This window comes from Pterocles gutturalis, unplaced genomic scaffold, assembly GCF_000699245.1.
Source record: "Pterocles gutturalis isolate BGI_N339 unplaced genomic scaffold, ASM69924v1 scaffold28283, whole genome shotgun sequence".
In the NCBI taxonomy this organism is placed as follows: Eukaryota; Metazoa; Chordata; class Aves; order Pterocliformes; family Pteroclidae; genus Pterocles; species Pterocles gutturalis.
This window is the reverse complement of record NW_010123861.1, coordinates 1657-19170: the sequence shown is the minus strand read 5'-3', so window position 1 is coordinate 19170 and position 17514 is coordinate 1657. Positions and strand designations below refer to the sequence as shown.

General features: G+C 37.7%; 1 protein-coding gene across 1 annotated transcript in view; it reads left to right on the top strand.

Moving 5' to 3' along the window:
• The window catches only part of DOPEY2 (dopey family member 2), a 44732-nt gene extending 30497 nt beyond the window's left edge, over positions 1 to 14235 (top strand). Inside the window, exons 19-36 of the mRNA XM_010078095.1 lie at positions 444 to 555; positions 1140 to 1328; positions 2003 to 2128; positions 2741 to 2875; positions 3528 to 3583; positions 4396 to 4500; positions 4587 to 4653; positions 6010 to 6151; positions 6550 to 6632; positions 6863 to 6972; positions 9621 to 9767; positions 10178 to 10239; positions 10943 to 11071; positions 11546 to 11682; positions 12028 to 12083; positions 12546 to 12695; positions 13168 to 13297; positions 13978 to 14235. Of these exons, the coding sequence (XP_010076397.1) occupies positions 444 to 555; positions 1140 to 1328; positions 2003 to 2128; positions 2741 to 2875; positions 3528 to 3583; positions 4396 to 4500; positions 4587 to 4653; positions 6010 to 6151; positions 6550 to 6632; positions 6863 to 6972; positions 9621 to 9767; positions 10178 to 10239; positions 10943 to 11071; positions 11546 to 11682; positions 12028 to 12083; positions 12546 to 12695; positions 13168 to 13297; positions 13978 to 14235 (2194 nt within the window). The remainder of the gene's footprint in view (positions 1 to 443; positions 556 to 1139; positions 1329 to 2002; positions 2129 to 2740; positions 2876 to 3527; positions 3584 to 4395; positions 4501 to 4586; positions 4654 to 6009; positions 6152 to 6549; positions 6633 to 6862; positions 6973 to 9620; positions 9768 to 10177; positions 10240 to 10942; positions 11072 to 11545; positions 11683 to 12027; positions 12084 to 12545; positions 12696 to 13167; positions 13298 to 13977) is intronic.
• Positions 14236 to 17514: the final 3279 nt, after the last annotated feature.

The following is a 17514-nucleotide window of genomic DNA, read 5'->3' as shown; positions in this document are numbered from 1 at the left end:
CGGAAAAGGGACCAGCAGCAAGAATGACCAGCAGCTGTGATACTGCCTGTCCCTCTCTACTTGCCATCCAAGTAAAAAGAAGTTCCCAATTTTGACAAGACTGAGGATTTTGGAAGACAAAATTGAGGAGAGACACCCTGGAGAAGAAAAATACAGTGATACTGTTCAGAACAGGCAGTAAGTGAAAGGAGTAGGGATAAATAATTGAACACTAAAGATTTATGGTCAGGCGGGGAATAATATTCTAAAAGATCTAGACAAGGAAACAGGGTTGTCCAAGCATAGTTTGTGAATCCTTTGTTTTGACATTCCTATCTGGTCATTCCAGTATTCTTTTAACTATTGAATAGTAACAGATTTCTACTGGAATTTTTAATCAAGGAAAATATAAGTTGGCCTGTTAATCTTTTTTTTCCTTCTTCTTCTTTTTATCCTCTCCAAAGCTTAACTTCTAAAAAAGAAAATGTTACACCTGATTACCCACTAACCCTTTTGGAAGGTCTGACAACCATTGCACACTTCTGCCTTCTGGATAACCCTAATCAGACTAAAAAGGTAAGTGCTTAATGCCCAACACTATCTTGGTGCCTCAGAGCTGGTTTGCCAAAGTATGCATCCCTTTTTTATTCAGATGGGAATATGTAGAGAGGTGCTTGTACCAGATGATAACCTTAAAGAAGCCTCATAGTACACCAAAAGAAGTGAACTAAGTAAAAGTGTAAGGGAGGGGGACTGAACTTTTATTTGAAGACAGGAAAGTTAATTTTAAGCAGAAGATGCTCATTATGATCTTGGTCACACAAATATTAGTCCTGTGTAGCTTGTCTACAGTTGCTCTGTCATTAACAGTCTTCCATTTTCTTTTGAGTTGATAACATGCTGATGTGTTCTCTACAATTTTTATTCCAATAATTTCCTAGACAAATTCCCTCTGTGCCAAAATAGTGAACAGCAAATTCAGTAGACTTTAGTAGCAATACTATACTTCAGAAGTAGAATGGCTGAATTATTTTTAAAGTTGTCGTTTAAAGTTGTCGTTACAAAAGTTGTCTATAATTCTCCTAATTTTAGAATAAGAGCAGTCACTCTGGGATACATAATATAATGTATTTTAACATTTGTATTTTTGTTTTTTCTAGTCATCATCTTTAGCTGAACCTGCAAACCTGAGAAATGCTAGGAATGCCATTTTGGAAGAATTGCCCCACATTATTAATACCATGTCCCTTCTTTGGAGCGTTATAAAAAGGGAAGACTCTCAAAAAAGACCAACTGACTTCTTTGGAACAACTAAAGCCTCTTCTTCAGTCTACTTTAAAGCAACAAAAGTAGGAGTTCTTTTAAACTGCTGTGTATCTCACCATCCTTACCATCCCCTGCCTCCCCAGGGCATTTTACATAGAGTTCATAGAAATAGTTTTGCCATTGGGCCACATGAATGATATTGGGCCACAAAGAATTTCTGAAGAACTCTCACGAGCTACAGACTTGCACAATACCTACCCACAAAAGTAGATTTTTCCCTGTTCTGTTTGCCCATCTGCACCCTTACCTTATCTGTTCAATGTTTTACTCTTTGTGAGCTTCTGTTAGTAGCTGCTGTAGAGCCAATCACCTCTGAATTGTCTGCACCTTCCATGGGCAGTAGAACATGTACCCAAAGGAATAAAAATACTAGACTTTTCCCTTCTTCTATGGATATTGGTAAATCATAGTAGTGAAAAATATTTGTAGGAAAAGAGAGAATATAACACAATAAGTTTTTTTTTTTCTGCTTCGCAATCTGTTTTCCAACAGATGTGCCTTCCATCTGTAAGAAGGATACACTAACTCATAAATAAATTATCAAAATTAGTCTGACTACCAAGTATGTAAAGACATTATTTTGTTGTTGTATATTTTCTGAACATCTTGGGAAAGTTAAGAATGTTTTACAGACTGTGAGATAGCCTTTACCTTACAAAGTTTAGCACTGACAGTTATCTTTGTTTCCCCTCTGTAGACATTAAGAACTAAAATACTGGACTTCATTAATCCATTGACAGCACAACTTGGAATTCAGTTGATGGCAGCAGTTGCAGCAGTATGGAATAGCAAGAAACCTCATAGGAGTCAAAGTAAAAACAAGGTGAAAATAAAGAAAGGCACCCTTAGTTTTCCAGTGTAAAGGCAAATATTACTTTTATATGATCAGTTCTAAACTCTGCGTGTGTTTATAGATTCTTTGCGTTTTTTACATGTGACAGTGGGAAGCCACTGAAAAATCTGCAACGCTCTTATTTATACGTAATTCCACAAAGCAACAGGAATAGAATTAAACCTAAATAAGTAATCAAATAAAAAGGACTCTGTGGAAGTTTAAGTCTCATAATAATAGCCATTTTTTTATTCAATACTGGATTGTAATCTTAGGATTGTAACTTGCCAATTATATTTTAAACACCTTGAATCAGTTCCCTTTCCAGAGAAAGGTTAGATATTCTCTGGAACTAAGCATTTATTCTGAGTAGAACACCTCTTTCTTTTCTGCTTTCATTTGAGCATAATGAAGTTGTTTTCATGAAGATGGTGGGAGAAGATCTGTATGTGGCAAACTGTTGCATGCTTGATTTAACTTGTCTACTTTAAATTTTGTATAAATACTGATATTTGAGTAATCACACAAAAAGCTGTTTTTTCAACTTCATGTTTTGCCTGGTACAGTGATCTGAGGGGCGTGTCTTTTGTTTTGTTTTGTCAGATTCTTCCAGTGGCTAGTGCGTCTCAGCTTATTCTTGTGGACTTAATATGTGCACTTAACACATTGAAAATTGACACTATATTACATCTAGTCAAAGAGGTAGTCAGGAAGCCATCACAAATCAAGGGTGAAGAGGTAACCATGAAGATAATTCCATTTTCTTAATACATTCTATTCTGGATCTATTCCAATGTGTCTTCTAAATATTGTTAGAAGGAAAGTTTGAGGGTTTTTTTGAAATATGTGATTCTCTTTTGATCCTGAAAAAGTTATGTTTTCCTGAGTGTGGCTTTTGTGTTTTGTTCCATCAGTGTAAGTAGGTTCTTCAGAATATTTTGCTAGAGAGGTTGCTGGTAATGAAAAAGTGTGGGGTCCTCCAGTACTGAATGTGCTGACAATTTTTGTAAAGCTGCTGCAGATATACAATTCAGTGAGGCATTTCTATCTTTCTACCCTTATCTGAACAGTTACAAATATGTCACATTGAGTCTGCTATCTTCCAATTGGCTTTCAAGAAAAACAGTTTTGCTACTATGCATGCCATTGTAGGAGCTCCTTATAGCTCTGAATAAACTGTAGCAGATACTCTAAAGTATAATGTGACTGCTTCTGAAATAGGGTCCTCTATCTTACTTCTGTATAAATAGTTTTATAATAGTTGGTCACCTCTTGGAGTACAAGTGGCTTCTAAGAAGGGTGTGTTAACCATTGAACACAAGTATTCAAGAACTTGGACCTTCTTTTTTTTCTGATGGCAAATAATTGTGGTTTTGCTTTTATTTTTTAGAAATCTTCTCTTGTAGATATTCCAGTGCTGCAGTTCAGTTATGCTTTCACTCAAAGGTAATTCAGTCATTATAAAAGTGAATTTTCTGTTTGACTCTAGTTAGAATAACACCCAGCATCACTATCTTTACTTTGATCTTCGTGTCACAGAACACCTTTATGTAGGAAATGGTTATTGCCACTTCATTGTTCAGTAACAGATCGACACAGAATAACTGGGCTATGACATTATGTTCCATTGATCTATTGATGATGCCAGTCAGAAAGCCTGGTTTCATACTTATAGAACAACGTACTTCAGACATCTCATTAGCAAGATACCTGTATAATTTCTTGTTATGTTCTTATTATGTTCCTTATCTGTTCTGTGTTGCCAGATGAATAAGAAATTCAATAAAACTGCTATGGCTGCAGTCTGTGCTGAACATGAAGTGGGTCAGGCAGTTGATAGGAAATATTCCTTTGATCAAAACTCTTCTTCACATACTTGGCTTTTCTCATGGCCTTGGGATATATCAGACGTACTGTACAACATACTGTGTGCAATAAGCTATGGAGATAAACTAAGCTGGCGTGCAGTGGAGTGGTTAGCTAAACTTTTTTCCTTTTCTTCCCCCTGAAGACCTAGCCCTCTTACAGTTCTGACTGGCATACTGCCGGTGCTGCTAGCGTTTACTGATGTATGTGTATTGCCTTTGCTGCCAGATATTTATACCATGTTGTTGGATCAGTTAGGAAGGGGCAGGATGTAAAGGACTGATCTTGATGGAAGCTTTTAGGCCACAAAGTTAGCCATGTGTGTTGTTTTTTGTTTGTTCCTTGATTCTAACTTCAGAATTGAGTGTGTTTTGCTCTTGTGTTTTTGTCAGACTGCCTGTCTCAGCCTTGCAGGAGAACTTCCAGTCCTTATTAGGACTTCTCAAAGAGTCTGTGCAGTTGAACTTGGCTCCTCCTGGATACTTTCTTCTTCTCAGGTACTGTGTAAGAGAGAAGAAGGTTTATAGATGCATTGGGTAGACCCGTCCAATTACTAACTCGGAGTGAATTGATTTTCCCACAGTACTCTGAATGACTTTGTGACTAGGACACCTACACTAGAAAACAAAAAAGATCAAAAAGACTTGCAGGTACAGTGTATACATGTATACCTTTTAGTTCATAAATCTGGCACTGTACATCTAAGTAAAAGTGGAGATGGCCTGATACTTTGTATCTGAATTCACCTGTGCTTTTAGAATGTGTGAATGTGCATCCACACATTTTTGCTTAGCCCTGGTAAATATGGGAGATTCAAATATGAGAGACATGATGCACAGAGTGTCTCTAACAAAATTTTGCCAAAAATGTATGAAATCGCAATAGTTACTCTGGACTTTTTCAAAGCTGTTTTCCCTGGGCAATTTTATGATTTTTCTCAGTATTTAAGTCATAACACAAATGTGATGTCATGCGTTCATGTCATATGTGTAAGTATTGAAATCTCAAAACTATATAGGAAAATTAGTAGCATAATTATCCTTGAAGCTCATAGCTGTGTTTGGCAATGTAAATGGCTGTCAGCTCATCTTCTATGTAAAAAAGGGTGGAGTAGAGCAGGATTTTCTTCCTATACTAATTGTGATTTTGCCAGAACAGTTTAAGCACTACCTACGTTGGGGGCAGTTTTGGCTCTGAGCCAACGTAATGCTATGTATGAGGTGAAACAGTGTTATGGGTATAGTACTTTTGTGTGCCAACAGAGAAATGAAGTCTCCACTTCTGCTTCAGAGATTTGCCAGCAAAATGACGACAATGATAAAAAGACAGTTTTGCCGTCTTACCATCTTATAGCCTCTTCACAAGTGACCACTGCTTTGCTTTAGATACTTGGGATTTGGTTTCATTAGTGACCAGCTTTTCATTTCACTGGGAATTAAATATGCTGAAGTGTGACTATGCACATAGTTTGATGCTATGTCTTTCTTACCCCTAATAGAAAGACCTAAATATGAACAGATGGATTGCCATAAAATAAAACCCTGCCTCACTTAATGCTCTGCCTCACTTAGTGTTCTCCAAATAACAAAAGGAATAAAAAAGAACAGTGTTCAGAACAGTAAAGGTATTGTTATGCAATTTCTGAGAGGCTGAACAATTCAGATCATGTCTTTGACAGATGACATCTAATGTGTAAAGTGTGGCAGGACTGATGCCAATTGATCCTATGTTAATGGTAATGGCTTGCCTGGAAAACCATGACTGACACTTCCTAAGCTAACTTAAAGGTTTTCCTGCTTATTTTCTTGCCTTTTCTTATTAGAAGTGAGCAGTAGTTAGTTATCTTGAGAGGACAGATAGTTTAAATCAGAGAAGTATTTCTGTTTCTAAGAGATAAAAGTACCTACTTCTGATCCTCCTGACACATTCCATATAAAAGAGCTTTGCTGGATTGGCCAAGTGAAGATAGCTTTCATCTGATGCCTCATTATCTGGTTATGTTATAGGAGGTGACACAAAAAATCTTGGAGGCTGTAGGAAATGTTGCTGGTTCTTCTCTGGAACAGACTAGCTGGCTAAGCCGGAACTTAGAAGTGAAAGCTCAGCCTCAGATTTTACCAGATGACTTCAGCATTGAAGATGTGAATGGTAATGTGGCTTTGTCTGACTTTCTGCTGCTTTCTGTCTTCTGCTTAAGTTGGTGAAGAGTACAAGGTGTTTGATAGTGTGTAGTTTACATGAGATGGGAGTAATACAGACAAAATAAAACAAAAAAATGCATTATCCTCCTATAACAATGTCAGCATAAGCATGTTTAGTAAATATCTGCAGATTGTGTGTAATATAGAGGAAAACTTAGTGCAGGTGCATGCAATACATGGGACAGAACAGCATAGGGCATGAGGTATGTCATAGTGGCCACATGCTCAGAAGCATTTCACTGTAATACCGATATGCAAATAATAGTTCTGTTTGGGAAGAAAATTAGGAAATGGCAAAATTTAAATATGTCTGAAGGGAAAACTAAATTATTTTGCGTCTTTTAGATACATCAATGTCACCATCTTCAATGGTTTCTGCCTCTGCTCCTTCAATATACAGTGTCCAAGCTCTTTCTCTACTTGCAGAAGTAAGTAGGAACCAGTTTTGTAGTTGCTGCTCTCATCTGTGGGGTGGATGTTTATTGATACTATTGAGCAGAGGAATACATTATGTTTGCCTAGTAGATTAAATGGGAGCTTAAATCTTTGTTGAGGCATCCTGTATGCACATGCATTCTAGCCTGAAATATGGCATGCTTTCCCCTTTTGTCAGAAATACCAACTAGTGGTTTAAAGAGACATTCTTTTCATTTTTAAGGTCCTTGCTTCTCTTTTGGACATGGTTTACCGGAGCGAAGAGAAGGAGAAAGCTGTGCCATTGATTTCACGTTTGCTTTATTATGTATTTCCTTATCTACGCAACCACAGGTGACTTCTCTCTCTGCACATGTGATTTTTCTTAAGTCTGATTTTTTTGACCACACTGTAAGGCTTTTGCTTTTTCTTCTGCTTGTTCTCTTCCCTGTTGCCATTCTGATCAGGTACAAGCTGTACTTCGTCCACAAACTGAAACCTTTTGTTGTTTGAGCTTTGTGACAGCTGTTTCCTTTTAGCTGTAGGTGTTCCTCCATTCTGAGTTTTTGGCCTTAAAGCTCCCCTTTCTGTGTATGTTAGGTAATGGAGAGAGGCTGTGGGATGGGGCAGCAGGGCACTGGGCAGTGCACAGGACCCATCATGAAGTAGGAAGAATGCAATATCTCCCTATGCTCTGCCTAGTTTTTCCAGCCAAAAGCATAGGTGTGGGAGAGATGGATGATATCCTCTGTCAGCTGAACATATATATAACCCTTTTCCCACAGAGACAGGAGAGGGGAGTGAACATTTCTTTGCTGTGGGGGTTTCTTTTCCGTCTTCCAGGGCCTTATAAGTTAGTCCTGGTTCCTCAGCCTACCTCTTTCTGCCTTTCTTCTAGTGGTATTCACAGATCTTTTGGAAAGCAAATCCTCTTTTTTCTAGCAGCTCTCTGACAAGTGGCAGGAAGCAGCTCTCCCCTTCTGTTCCCTACTTGCCACCAGTTCCATTTTTCTGAGTTGCAGATGCTCCTGCTGTAGCTGTTATCAAGCATCCCCTCTTCCTGGCTGCTACATTTTGGCTGCCATGGTTTTCTGAGCAGATGAATCTATACTGAGGTGTGGGGGAGCATCAGCCACAGCTTGCAGGTTGTGGGGGGGAGGGGTGGGACTGGGGATTGTCTCAAGTGTTTCTTAGGTCACAGTCAAAATCCCTAGCCAGTATACGGTAAAGAGGGTACCAAAAAAGGGTATAGAGGGTCAGGAAAGATATAACCAGGCATGCCTAAAAGGGATAATGGGTTGAGTGTCACTGGGAAGTGAGCGTGAAAGCCAGCAAACCTCAGGGTGCAGCAGGGTTTGAAGACATTTCCCTGTTCCCTCTCCGGACGGATGGATTAAAAATGATGCAGAGAAATTTTGGGAAGCTGTTCTTTTCTATTCATTATATTTGTGCATTTTCCATTAGATCTATTACAATGTTTTCTGCCTGCTTAACTGCTAACCAAGTAAGTTCCATTCTTGATGGAACTTGAGCATATGCCACTCTTGTTGACCAGGGCATACACCATTGTGCACATGTATCCAGTGCCCTCATCATTTGCAGCAGATATGGAAAACCCTGCATACAGCCACCACTGAAACTGTTCCTGGGAATGCTGGCGTCATGCTGCCATGCTTGGCCTGCTACAAGCCAGTGGCTGCAAGCCAAACACCCGTTCCATCTCTGCCCCATGTGCAGAAATGGCACAGTTAAAATTGGCATGGACACCACTGCTGTCAGGATGTCCTTGTGAACTGGTGCAGGGGATAAATGATGACTTTTGCAATGCAAATGGAGATCTGAACCAGCAGTTTTTTCTTCCTAAGGAGATACTACCATGCCCTTTGGTCTGAGATTGATGGTTCAAAAGACATGGGCATCAGAGTCCTGATGAAGTTGCTGAGATGCCTAGAGATGTCATTTCTCCAGTGTCGGCCTGGCAAGGCCAGTAGTCCTTGTGATCTGTGTAGCCATAACCGTAACAAGATGGTCACTGGCTAAGAATATGGAGCCCCCATCAGGCCTGTAGATGGGCTGTACAATTGTCATGCCACTCATACATATGCTGCTCAGCAGTTGGACTATAATCTCCAAGACTGTCTTCATGCCATTGCCCTCCCCAGATTGGCAAGAGTTTGTTAGCAGGGCTCCACAAAAAGGCATAGCCTCCCCCCACTCCCACATTGATTGCTGAACCCTTCTATGAAGGTGTGGTGCTGGCTCACAACAGAAGACCTTAACAGCATCCCTTCTCAACCAAAAGTCACGTTCTTGTCAGTCTGAGCACCACCTCCCCAACCTGAAACCTTTGTTCAGCCATGGGTAAAGCAGTTATTGTAGCAAGGATTCATAGCAGGATGCTGTTTGGCAGCTGTGTCCTCAGTGAAACTGAGGTGCCAGAGGACAAGCATTAGTTCATGCAAGGTCCCTTCGCCTTGAACCCAGCAATCCTTCCCTGCTGTGCCTTGCAGAGTATGTTGTCCAAATTGGGAGTGGGATGGTGCATAGGGCAGCACAAGGAGAAAAAGGCAGGTGTGTGAGATTTTTATACAGGTGATGATGACATGAGAACTGACGCATAAGTGTTATCTGGGTGACAGATGAAGCCTACTGTGGTACCTTCCAAAGGGTTGTGCTGACAAGGATGCAAAGCTTATTGGAAACTTTTTTGGGGGGAAGTTTTGAACCACACCTGTAGTCGAGACAGGCAGTACTGTGCTGGGATATGTCTAATCTGAAAATATCTCCCCAAACCAGGTGCACTGGAAATGTGAGGAGCTTCTGCACAAACTGCTTTGATCTACTGATCTCCTAGTGCTCCGAGTTATGAGCTAATGTAGACATAGCCTATTACTGAGAGAATTTGGTTAGATGTTCTGAGGAATCTTGGAGGATTTTTTTTTGGTACATAAACTTGACTTTAAAAAATATATATCTTCATCATTATTGTTCTCTCCCCCCAGTGCCTACAACATTCCTAGTTTTCGTGCTGGTGCTCAGTTGCTCAGCTCATTGAGTGGATATGCCTATACCAAGCGAGCCTGGAAAAAAGAAGTTCTTGAGTTGTATATGGATCCAGCTTTTTTCCAGATGGACACTTCATGCACTCAGTAAGACATGAGATTGCAGCACTCCAAGTTTCTATTCTGAATTTGCAAAGAAAGGCTTTAAAGGAGAATGGCTAATATTGGAAAAAAAAAATCCGTTTAGTACTTTCTTACAGAATGTAATAATGCTAAAAATGGGTCTCAACCACTAACTCAACTAAATGCACGTTTTCATTATAGTGCATGAGAACAAACTTGTCTTATGCTGATACTCCCCTTAGTGATTAGGGAACTGCATACAGTAGAGCTGGAGGACCTAGAATGCAGTATGTGTTAAAACAGATAAGAGTCTGCATATTGAATACTGTTTGGAGACTGTTGCCTTGTACGAAATGTTTGACCAAAATCTTTTCTGAGGTGAATCTATACCAAAGCTGTCACTGGTTATCTAATTCTTTCTGTATCTTATTCAGTTGGAGATCCATTATTGATCATCTTCTAACACATGAGAAAACTATGTTTAAAGATTTGATGAGTAAGTATCAGCTACTGATAACTTATTTCTACATTAATTTGAAATCTATTTGCATTTGAGCTATTGGGTGCATTTTTAATATGATAATGTATTAATAAAATGCAGATAATGCTGCATCTGCATAATTGACTATATTGCCAGCTTTATTCACAGCTAAAAGCTGTACCAAGTTAATTCTGTATTTTGGTCAGGTCTAAAGCATGCCATAAGTATTTTTGTTCCAGAAGTGCTAATGTTGGACTCCTGCATTCACATTTTGCCATAATTTTAAGTTGCTGAAGTGTGACCTTTTGCAGCTGTTCCCTGTTAGGAAGCTAGGAGACTTTGGCTAACTTTGCAGGTGTCTGTATACTGGCATCGAGCTGTAGAAATGTGATGCACCAGTACAGCAAACTTTTGAGCAATATACCTTGACCTCTAATTCAGGATTGAGAAGAGTATAGAAAAATAAGTCCTGGGTGAAAGGGTGGGGCAGAACCCCTTAAATTTGCCTAGAGCTTCAAAGAAAAAGCAGCTTTAGTCTCTTTTTCAGATCTTCTAAAAGAGTAGTTGAAAGTTTACCATGTGAGACTAAATCGCCAATCAGTAGACCCAAAGAGAATTTTTCTTTTTAAAATATTTCAGAATATAGGAATGGGTTTTGTCACAAAATACAAGAAGTCTTTATATGGTAGACAAGAACTAATTCTTATCTCTGTTCTAGATATGCAGAGCAGCGCCTTAAAACTATACCCAAGTTCTGAGCAAAAAGCAATGTTGTTAAAGCGGCAAGCTTTTGCTGTCTTTAGTGGAGAGATTGATCAGTATCATCTCTATCTTCCCTTAATACAAGGTAAGATTTGTAATTTCATCTGCTTTTTTCATTCAGCTGTAACACAGAAGGGAATGATACCTGTTTTCCAACAAGTGCTTCCATTTTTTCAAAAGTTTATAACAAAATTTATGATGCTGTGAATCTCTAACAAATAATTAATCTCATTAAGAGGTAGGCAGGAATATGGGTTCCAAAGCCTTTGGTCTAGCAATATAACTGGAAACAATATTATTTAGTGGCAATCTTCCAGTTGCTCTTGGGCTGTTGTTCTCCTTAAATGTCAGTTTTGACAAAATTTTGTCGAATATAAAACCACCAAGTCTTCAGACATTTTCTGAATGATAGTTTTGCTAATAGAGGGCAAGGGACTGAACCTGAAGCTGATGATAAAGCTCAACATTTATTTTGCCACTTTCTACATTTTTTATTTCCTAAAACAACACATGTTGAGGAAAACACTCCTTTTTATTACTTTTTAAATGTTTATTTCAGAACGACTGACAGAGAACCTCCGTGTTGGGCAGACTTCTGTAGTTGCCGCACAGATGTTTCTCTTCTTCAGAGTTCTTTTGTTAAGGATTTCTCCTCAGCATCTAACCTCATTGTGGCCAATTATGGTAACTGAATTGGTAAGGAATAAGCAGTAAACTGAAACTAATTAGTGTGTGTTTTTTCCCATTTCACCCTTTTCTTGCTCCCAAATGCACCTCTTGTTTGAAAAATGAAATGTTTTCATAGTTTTGTATTAGTTTGATAGTTTGGGAAAACAATTAACATTGTCATTAGGAGATACCTTTTTGACTGACTTTGTTGTTGTTGCTAATGTAATTTCTTGTATGATTTGTTAACATGTTGCAAGTCATAAAGGTAAACTAAGAATCTGTGGTTACTTATGCTATCTGAACAATTTCTTTTTTTGTAATTGAGTTGTATAAACCTTTCAGCATCTCCATAAATAATTTATTTCTTTAAAGATTCAGACATTTCTACAGCTGGAAGAAGATTTAGCTGAGGAAGATGAACCATCAAAGTAAGAATTACCATTTGTCTGATAGAGAACTAGTGAAAGTTGGTAGTGATTGTGCTTGTTCTGTATCTGCAAATTTTTATTTATTTAGTTCTCTGAGATAGGGAGGAGGCAACAGGATTTTTTTGTTACTGCACTTGTGTATTCCTGGTACTGACAAATCATAGTTTAGCATTCTTTTTCAGCCGCTAAAATAATGATATGTTGAAAACAAGGGTACTTATTAGATGCATACACAAATAGAAGAGATGCTAAGTTGACATTTTTTCTGAACATTTTAGATTACTTTTTCTTCTAACAGCCTTTTATATTAATCCCAGTGCTCAGGCAGAATAAAAGTAGTTTTTGTTGCGCACAGGTCCAAGTGTTGATTGGTGTAAATGTGTATATTTCCCTTTTGCTGAATGAAAAACATTTTGTGAATTTATGTTTTAATGGTACATTTCTTAATTGTAACTAACACAGGAGCAACAGCAAAATAAGCAAACAGAAAGTTTCAGGTGATGGCAGTGGATCTGACATACACCAGAATGAGCTGTCCTTGTACTTATCAGCTTGTAAGTTTTTGGACACAGCACTTTCATTTCCACCTGACAAGATGCAGTTGTTTCAAATGTAAGTCCTCTACTTACTTACCTGTTCTCCAGGTTGTTACCATTCTTATCCTTCAAAGTAATTGCAGATGTATTTTCTTCTAGACTTAATTTTGCCATCATTTCTTTTTACAAGTGCAGATGTTGATACACAAATGTGATTTGGGGTATTTGGGAAAACAATTTGGTCTTGTCAGTGTAGGATTTCACCATCTTCATTAGGAGGTTCTCCAACTCAGAAGAATTGGGAGAAAGACGGAGACTGTTCTTTGTTTTCCCATTGCGCACACTTGGGAAGTTTTTGGAGCCACTTGCATTTAAATACTGACATGGACAGTAACATCCTTGTCCATTAAGTTTGGCTCTGGTACTAGCATAAAATTATAGTTATGACGGCTCTTTCTATAAACAAACCAGTGCTCTGCTAAACTGTGCATGATCCAAACAAGGAATTTGTCTGCCTGTCTTCTTATCAAGTAATCCATTTGTTTCAGGTACAAGTGGGCATTTGTCCCAGAGGTGGACACAGAGTCATCTACTGTGACCTCTCATCTGGTAGAAAATCATCAGGAATGCAGACCACACATTATAAGGATCATGGATCTGCTGAAGATGAAATACGGGGTAAAGAAAGAATGTTTCATTTGAATCTTGTTTTTTTAATCCATTAACTTACTTTTCTGAACAAGGGACAAGATTTTAAGTTAGGCAGGAGGTTTTTTTATATTCTAATTAGATTCACGAGGCTTTTAAAAATTGTCTGCCTGCTTTTATATATATATATATATATATCTTGAAGATGTCAGATTGGTTTGAGTGAAGGAACAATAGGCAGTTTTCCTATTGTTCACTTAAATCTGCCCACAACCACTCAGTGAAAGCGTTTGTCTCAGACAGGACTGGTATTTACAAAAAAAAGAGCATGCTGTACTTTGTCAAAAAAAGTTTACTATAATAGCATTTTAAATTACCATTAAGGTTTAATATTAATTCTTCCAGCAAAGGAAATAGGGGCATTAGTATTTCACAGACATATCTCTCTATTCTGTTGTTGTTTGATATCTGATTCAGAAGGCAAGTCCAAATTTGCTGTGTTCTGAACTTGTGAGACTTCTGTTTAATGGAACCTTGAATCCAAACATTAAAATAACTTGGTATACCACCTATAAAATTTATATTGTGACTCAGTTGTAGGCTGGGGATCTCTTAGTATGAAAAAAAGTGTATAGTACAGGTTCAGACAAGCCACAACAATTGTGTCTTAATGCAAAACCCTTAGTAAATCTCAGTTTGTTTGCTTACAGGAAACAAATAACAGTGAGGGAATTTCAAAGCAGCATAAATTTCCTCTTTTGAACTTCCGCTCTGTATCTAGCATCACCCAGCTTATGCCCTTCTTCAAGAGTCTGTGTTGTGCATTTACAACAAACAGGAGTGAGTCTCAGAATTCACATACTTCTGCATCTTTGTCTGTGGACTATGTTGGCAGTAATGGCATAAAGATCTTGCAACAGCTTGAAGAGAGTGTTGAATGTGACTTCCTTGAAAACATGGAAAGTTAAGATGCACGTCAGACACCTGGATGATGGTGAATAAACAGTGAAAAAAAGGGAAAACTTTATTGCAATTCTTCTCTTTTTTTTTTTCCCTCAGTTTTGAAACTGCATTTTGGGTGTTCTTCCTGCTGTTGTGGAGTGCTCTTCAATAATCCAGGCTTCTGAGTTGATGTTAAAAAGCAGGACTCTTCCATTCCTGGGGGGATGGGAGAGAGAAGTACAGTTTAGTGGTAATTTATCATAGTTACTGTATTCTTTTACTTGTTTTCAATGTGAAGGATTAAAGAGATTTTGTAAATAAAGGAACAATATTTTTGACTTGGTGAAAGTTGCAACTGTACCATTTCTCCAGTAACTTCCCAAGTGAGTACTTTCAACTGCTTTTGGGACTGTGTTCTGAAAGCAAATTTAAGAAAAAGCTAATATTGCATGTCAGTGTACAATCAGTTTGCAGATAAGCCATTTCCTGAGGTTAAAGCCCACTTCTACTTCTCCTTTATTTTAACTTGTCCTAAAACTTATCAACTTCTAAACACATCACCTAAATTTAAAACAGATTTATTTTATAAGTCCTTAGCATTATGCAAATAACTGCAGCCTTACCATGTTTGTAATTTCAACTCTGTACTATACAGCATCCTTCAAGATTAGTGATTCTTAAATACAAGACAAACACATGTATAGAAGATAAACCTATGCAGTAACATTTTGTAATTTACGTTACCTGAGGGGGTTTTATTTTCATTAATTGACTAACAATATTCTAATTCAGGTCTCTAAATTAAAAAACTTTGGTTTTTTAGTGACTAAGGTCACTTTGCAACTTCTGAAATTCAACTAAATTAATATAATTCTGTAAAAAATGCTGTACACCAACAGCCTAATTAAAATGAAAACTCTTTTTTTTAAAGAACACTTTTTATACAAAAGAATGTATTTGCCTGTTCGCAGGTGTTAAAAGAGGTAGGGAGATCGTAACAGTGCCATGACTCCAGTCATGTTCAAGGTGCAGTTTATTTCAGAACTGCACTGCTACCACCGCCCAGGACCCGGGAGAGAGGGATTAGTTCTACCGCCAAACAGCACAGCTGCACATCTGAAGGACACTTCTTAAAGCCAGCAGATAAGCACTATCGTAGCAATACATACAACAGAAGGCTTAGTAGGATGTTGTGGTTTTTTTTTTTAATGAGGAGGTAGACTCCACTGAATTGTCATATTTAGTGGATTATCTGACTTAATTTGCAATGCTGATTTGTCTGGGAGGGGAAGCTCATCATATTTTTCACAGTGAAAAGCTTTGTCTGCTCTTTGTTTTTTTTTTTTAAAACACCTTTGCCTCCAGAGAATTTAGTTTTGTAAGATATACCTGCAGACGGGTATAGTCTGCTTGTGTTATTTGGAACATCACAATTGAGGTAAATGTGCTGGGTATTGGACTTCACCACTCTTGTTTTTGCTAATTAAAAAAGGACATACAAAATGTATGATTTAATGTCACCGGGTTGTGAGGTCAGGGATTTATGTTTTTCAAAATTCACACAACAAACGTAGAAGGCTACTCTGCAGTGATTTTTACCTACAGATATATGAAGCTTTCATCATTGGATTATAAACTAAAATAATTAAACACTGAACAATATCTTTTACTATGATAATGCTGTAATAATCTATGAAGATAATACTGTAATAGCCTTATCCTAAACCTTAAATAGCTTATGTGCATTTTTAAAGTTAAGTGATGGACTTAAGTGTAATAGTGTGTAGTCACTAAGAATGTGAATTGTTTTTATTAATATAAATTAATAATTATCTCTAGCGCTATTGGAATGAGCACAAGTAAAATGTTATCCTTTTAAAGCATTAGTTAAAAATTGGAGCAGGATATTTTTAAAATGTTTGTGTTCATATCTTCAATAATTTTTAAAGATAATATGCTAATACTCAGGATGATTTGATAGTTTTACTTTAAGCTTTCTGGTGATTGTATTCCATACTTGGGTATTTCCCTTAAAATCCTGATGAGATGCTGTCAGATGGGCTATTAAAATTTAAGAAAACTTTTTTGCCATCAAACCTTTTGTTTTACATTCTCCTATGTGTCTTTACATAGTTTCTTCACTAACTGGAGGTGCTTAGGCTGAAGGTTTTGTCATCCTTCCCCTTGAAAGGGAATGTCCCATTCTGGCTGCCTGTACTTTAGATATGCAGGGGATCAGACATCAGTCACTTCCTCCCCAGCTGTGGTGGTGAACTTTAAAAACAGAACTTTGGTCTGTATAACTCTCTAACTTCTAGGATGATCTTACCTTTGACAAGAATACCACTTGCTTCTAACTCCTGCCTTCGAACATACATTTACCTTTGTCCTATCGTTCTGCAGATGCCTGCTTTAGATGGCCTCGGATATTTGTGACTTGCAGAATCCTTTCACTGAAGCAGAATGTAATTATTAAGAAAAAAAAATCTTTCCAATGTATATATATAAGCAGATCTTGTACCATTATAAATAGCATGTGAATAAGGAGGAAAGGGCTTTAACTAAAAGAAGTCCTACTTCGGTGGTGGACAGGCACAGTTACATATGCCTAAAGGTCTACCACTAGTAGATGTACCTAAATCTCTACCACTGTAACTTTATTTGTTTTCTATGTGGGACTAACTAGTCATTTTAATTCTTTTGCCACTGCTGTTAAATCCACGGGAAGGAGGAGAGTTGTAATGCACTAACACTGGTACTGCCAAAGCAGTACAACTTAACTGTGATAAATCTGAAAAACTTAGCCTAGAACTCAGTATCAAGAACAGGAAAGAAAATTATTTTGCTTTGCTGTGTAGTTCTTTGCTTGTTTTCAGAATAACCAAGCTTAGCTTTCTCTTCATCTTTGAGATAGCATAGCCACAGTGCATGATACACAGAGGGAGAAGTATTTAAATATTCAAAAGGATTTCGTTTTCCTGAAGGAAAAAATAGTAGGTGCAACAAAGGTAACTGCCAAAGAACAGCAGAACTTGAAATACGGAGCATTACGTAATGGCTAAGTGTATTCAATATTATATTTGAATGTAATTCTAATAAAATTAAATGTTCTTTGAAATACCTTTTCAAATGCAGTTCTCCTTTTTCAGAGTACTTTTACTCCTCACTCACCTACTTTAATTTTTATCTGATTCTGTAAAAGCTCTCAAATTCAATTTCAATGGATGAGGGATCTGTACAGAACTCTGTAGACCTCAGTTTTTGGATCCCCATAGCAGTGGCTGAGTGCTACTTTGTGCTATCCT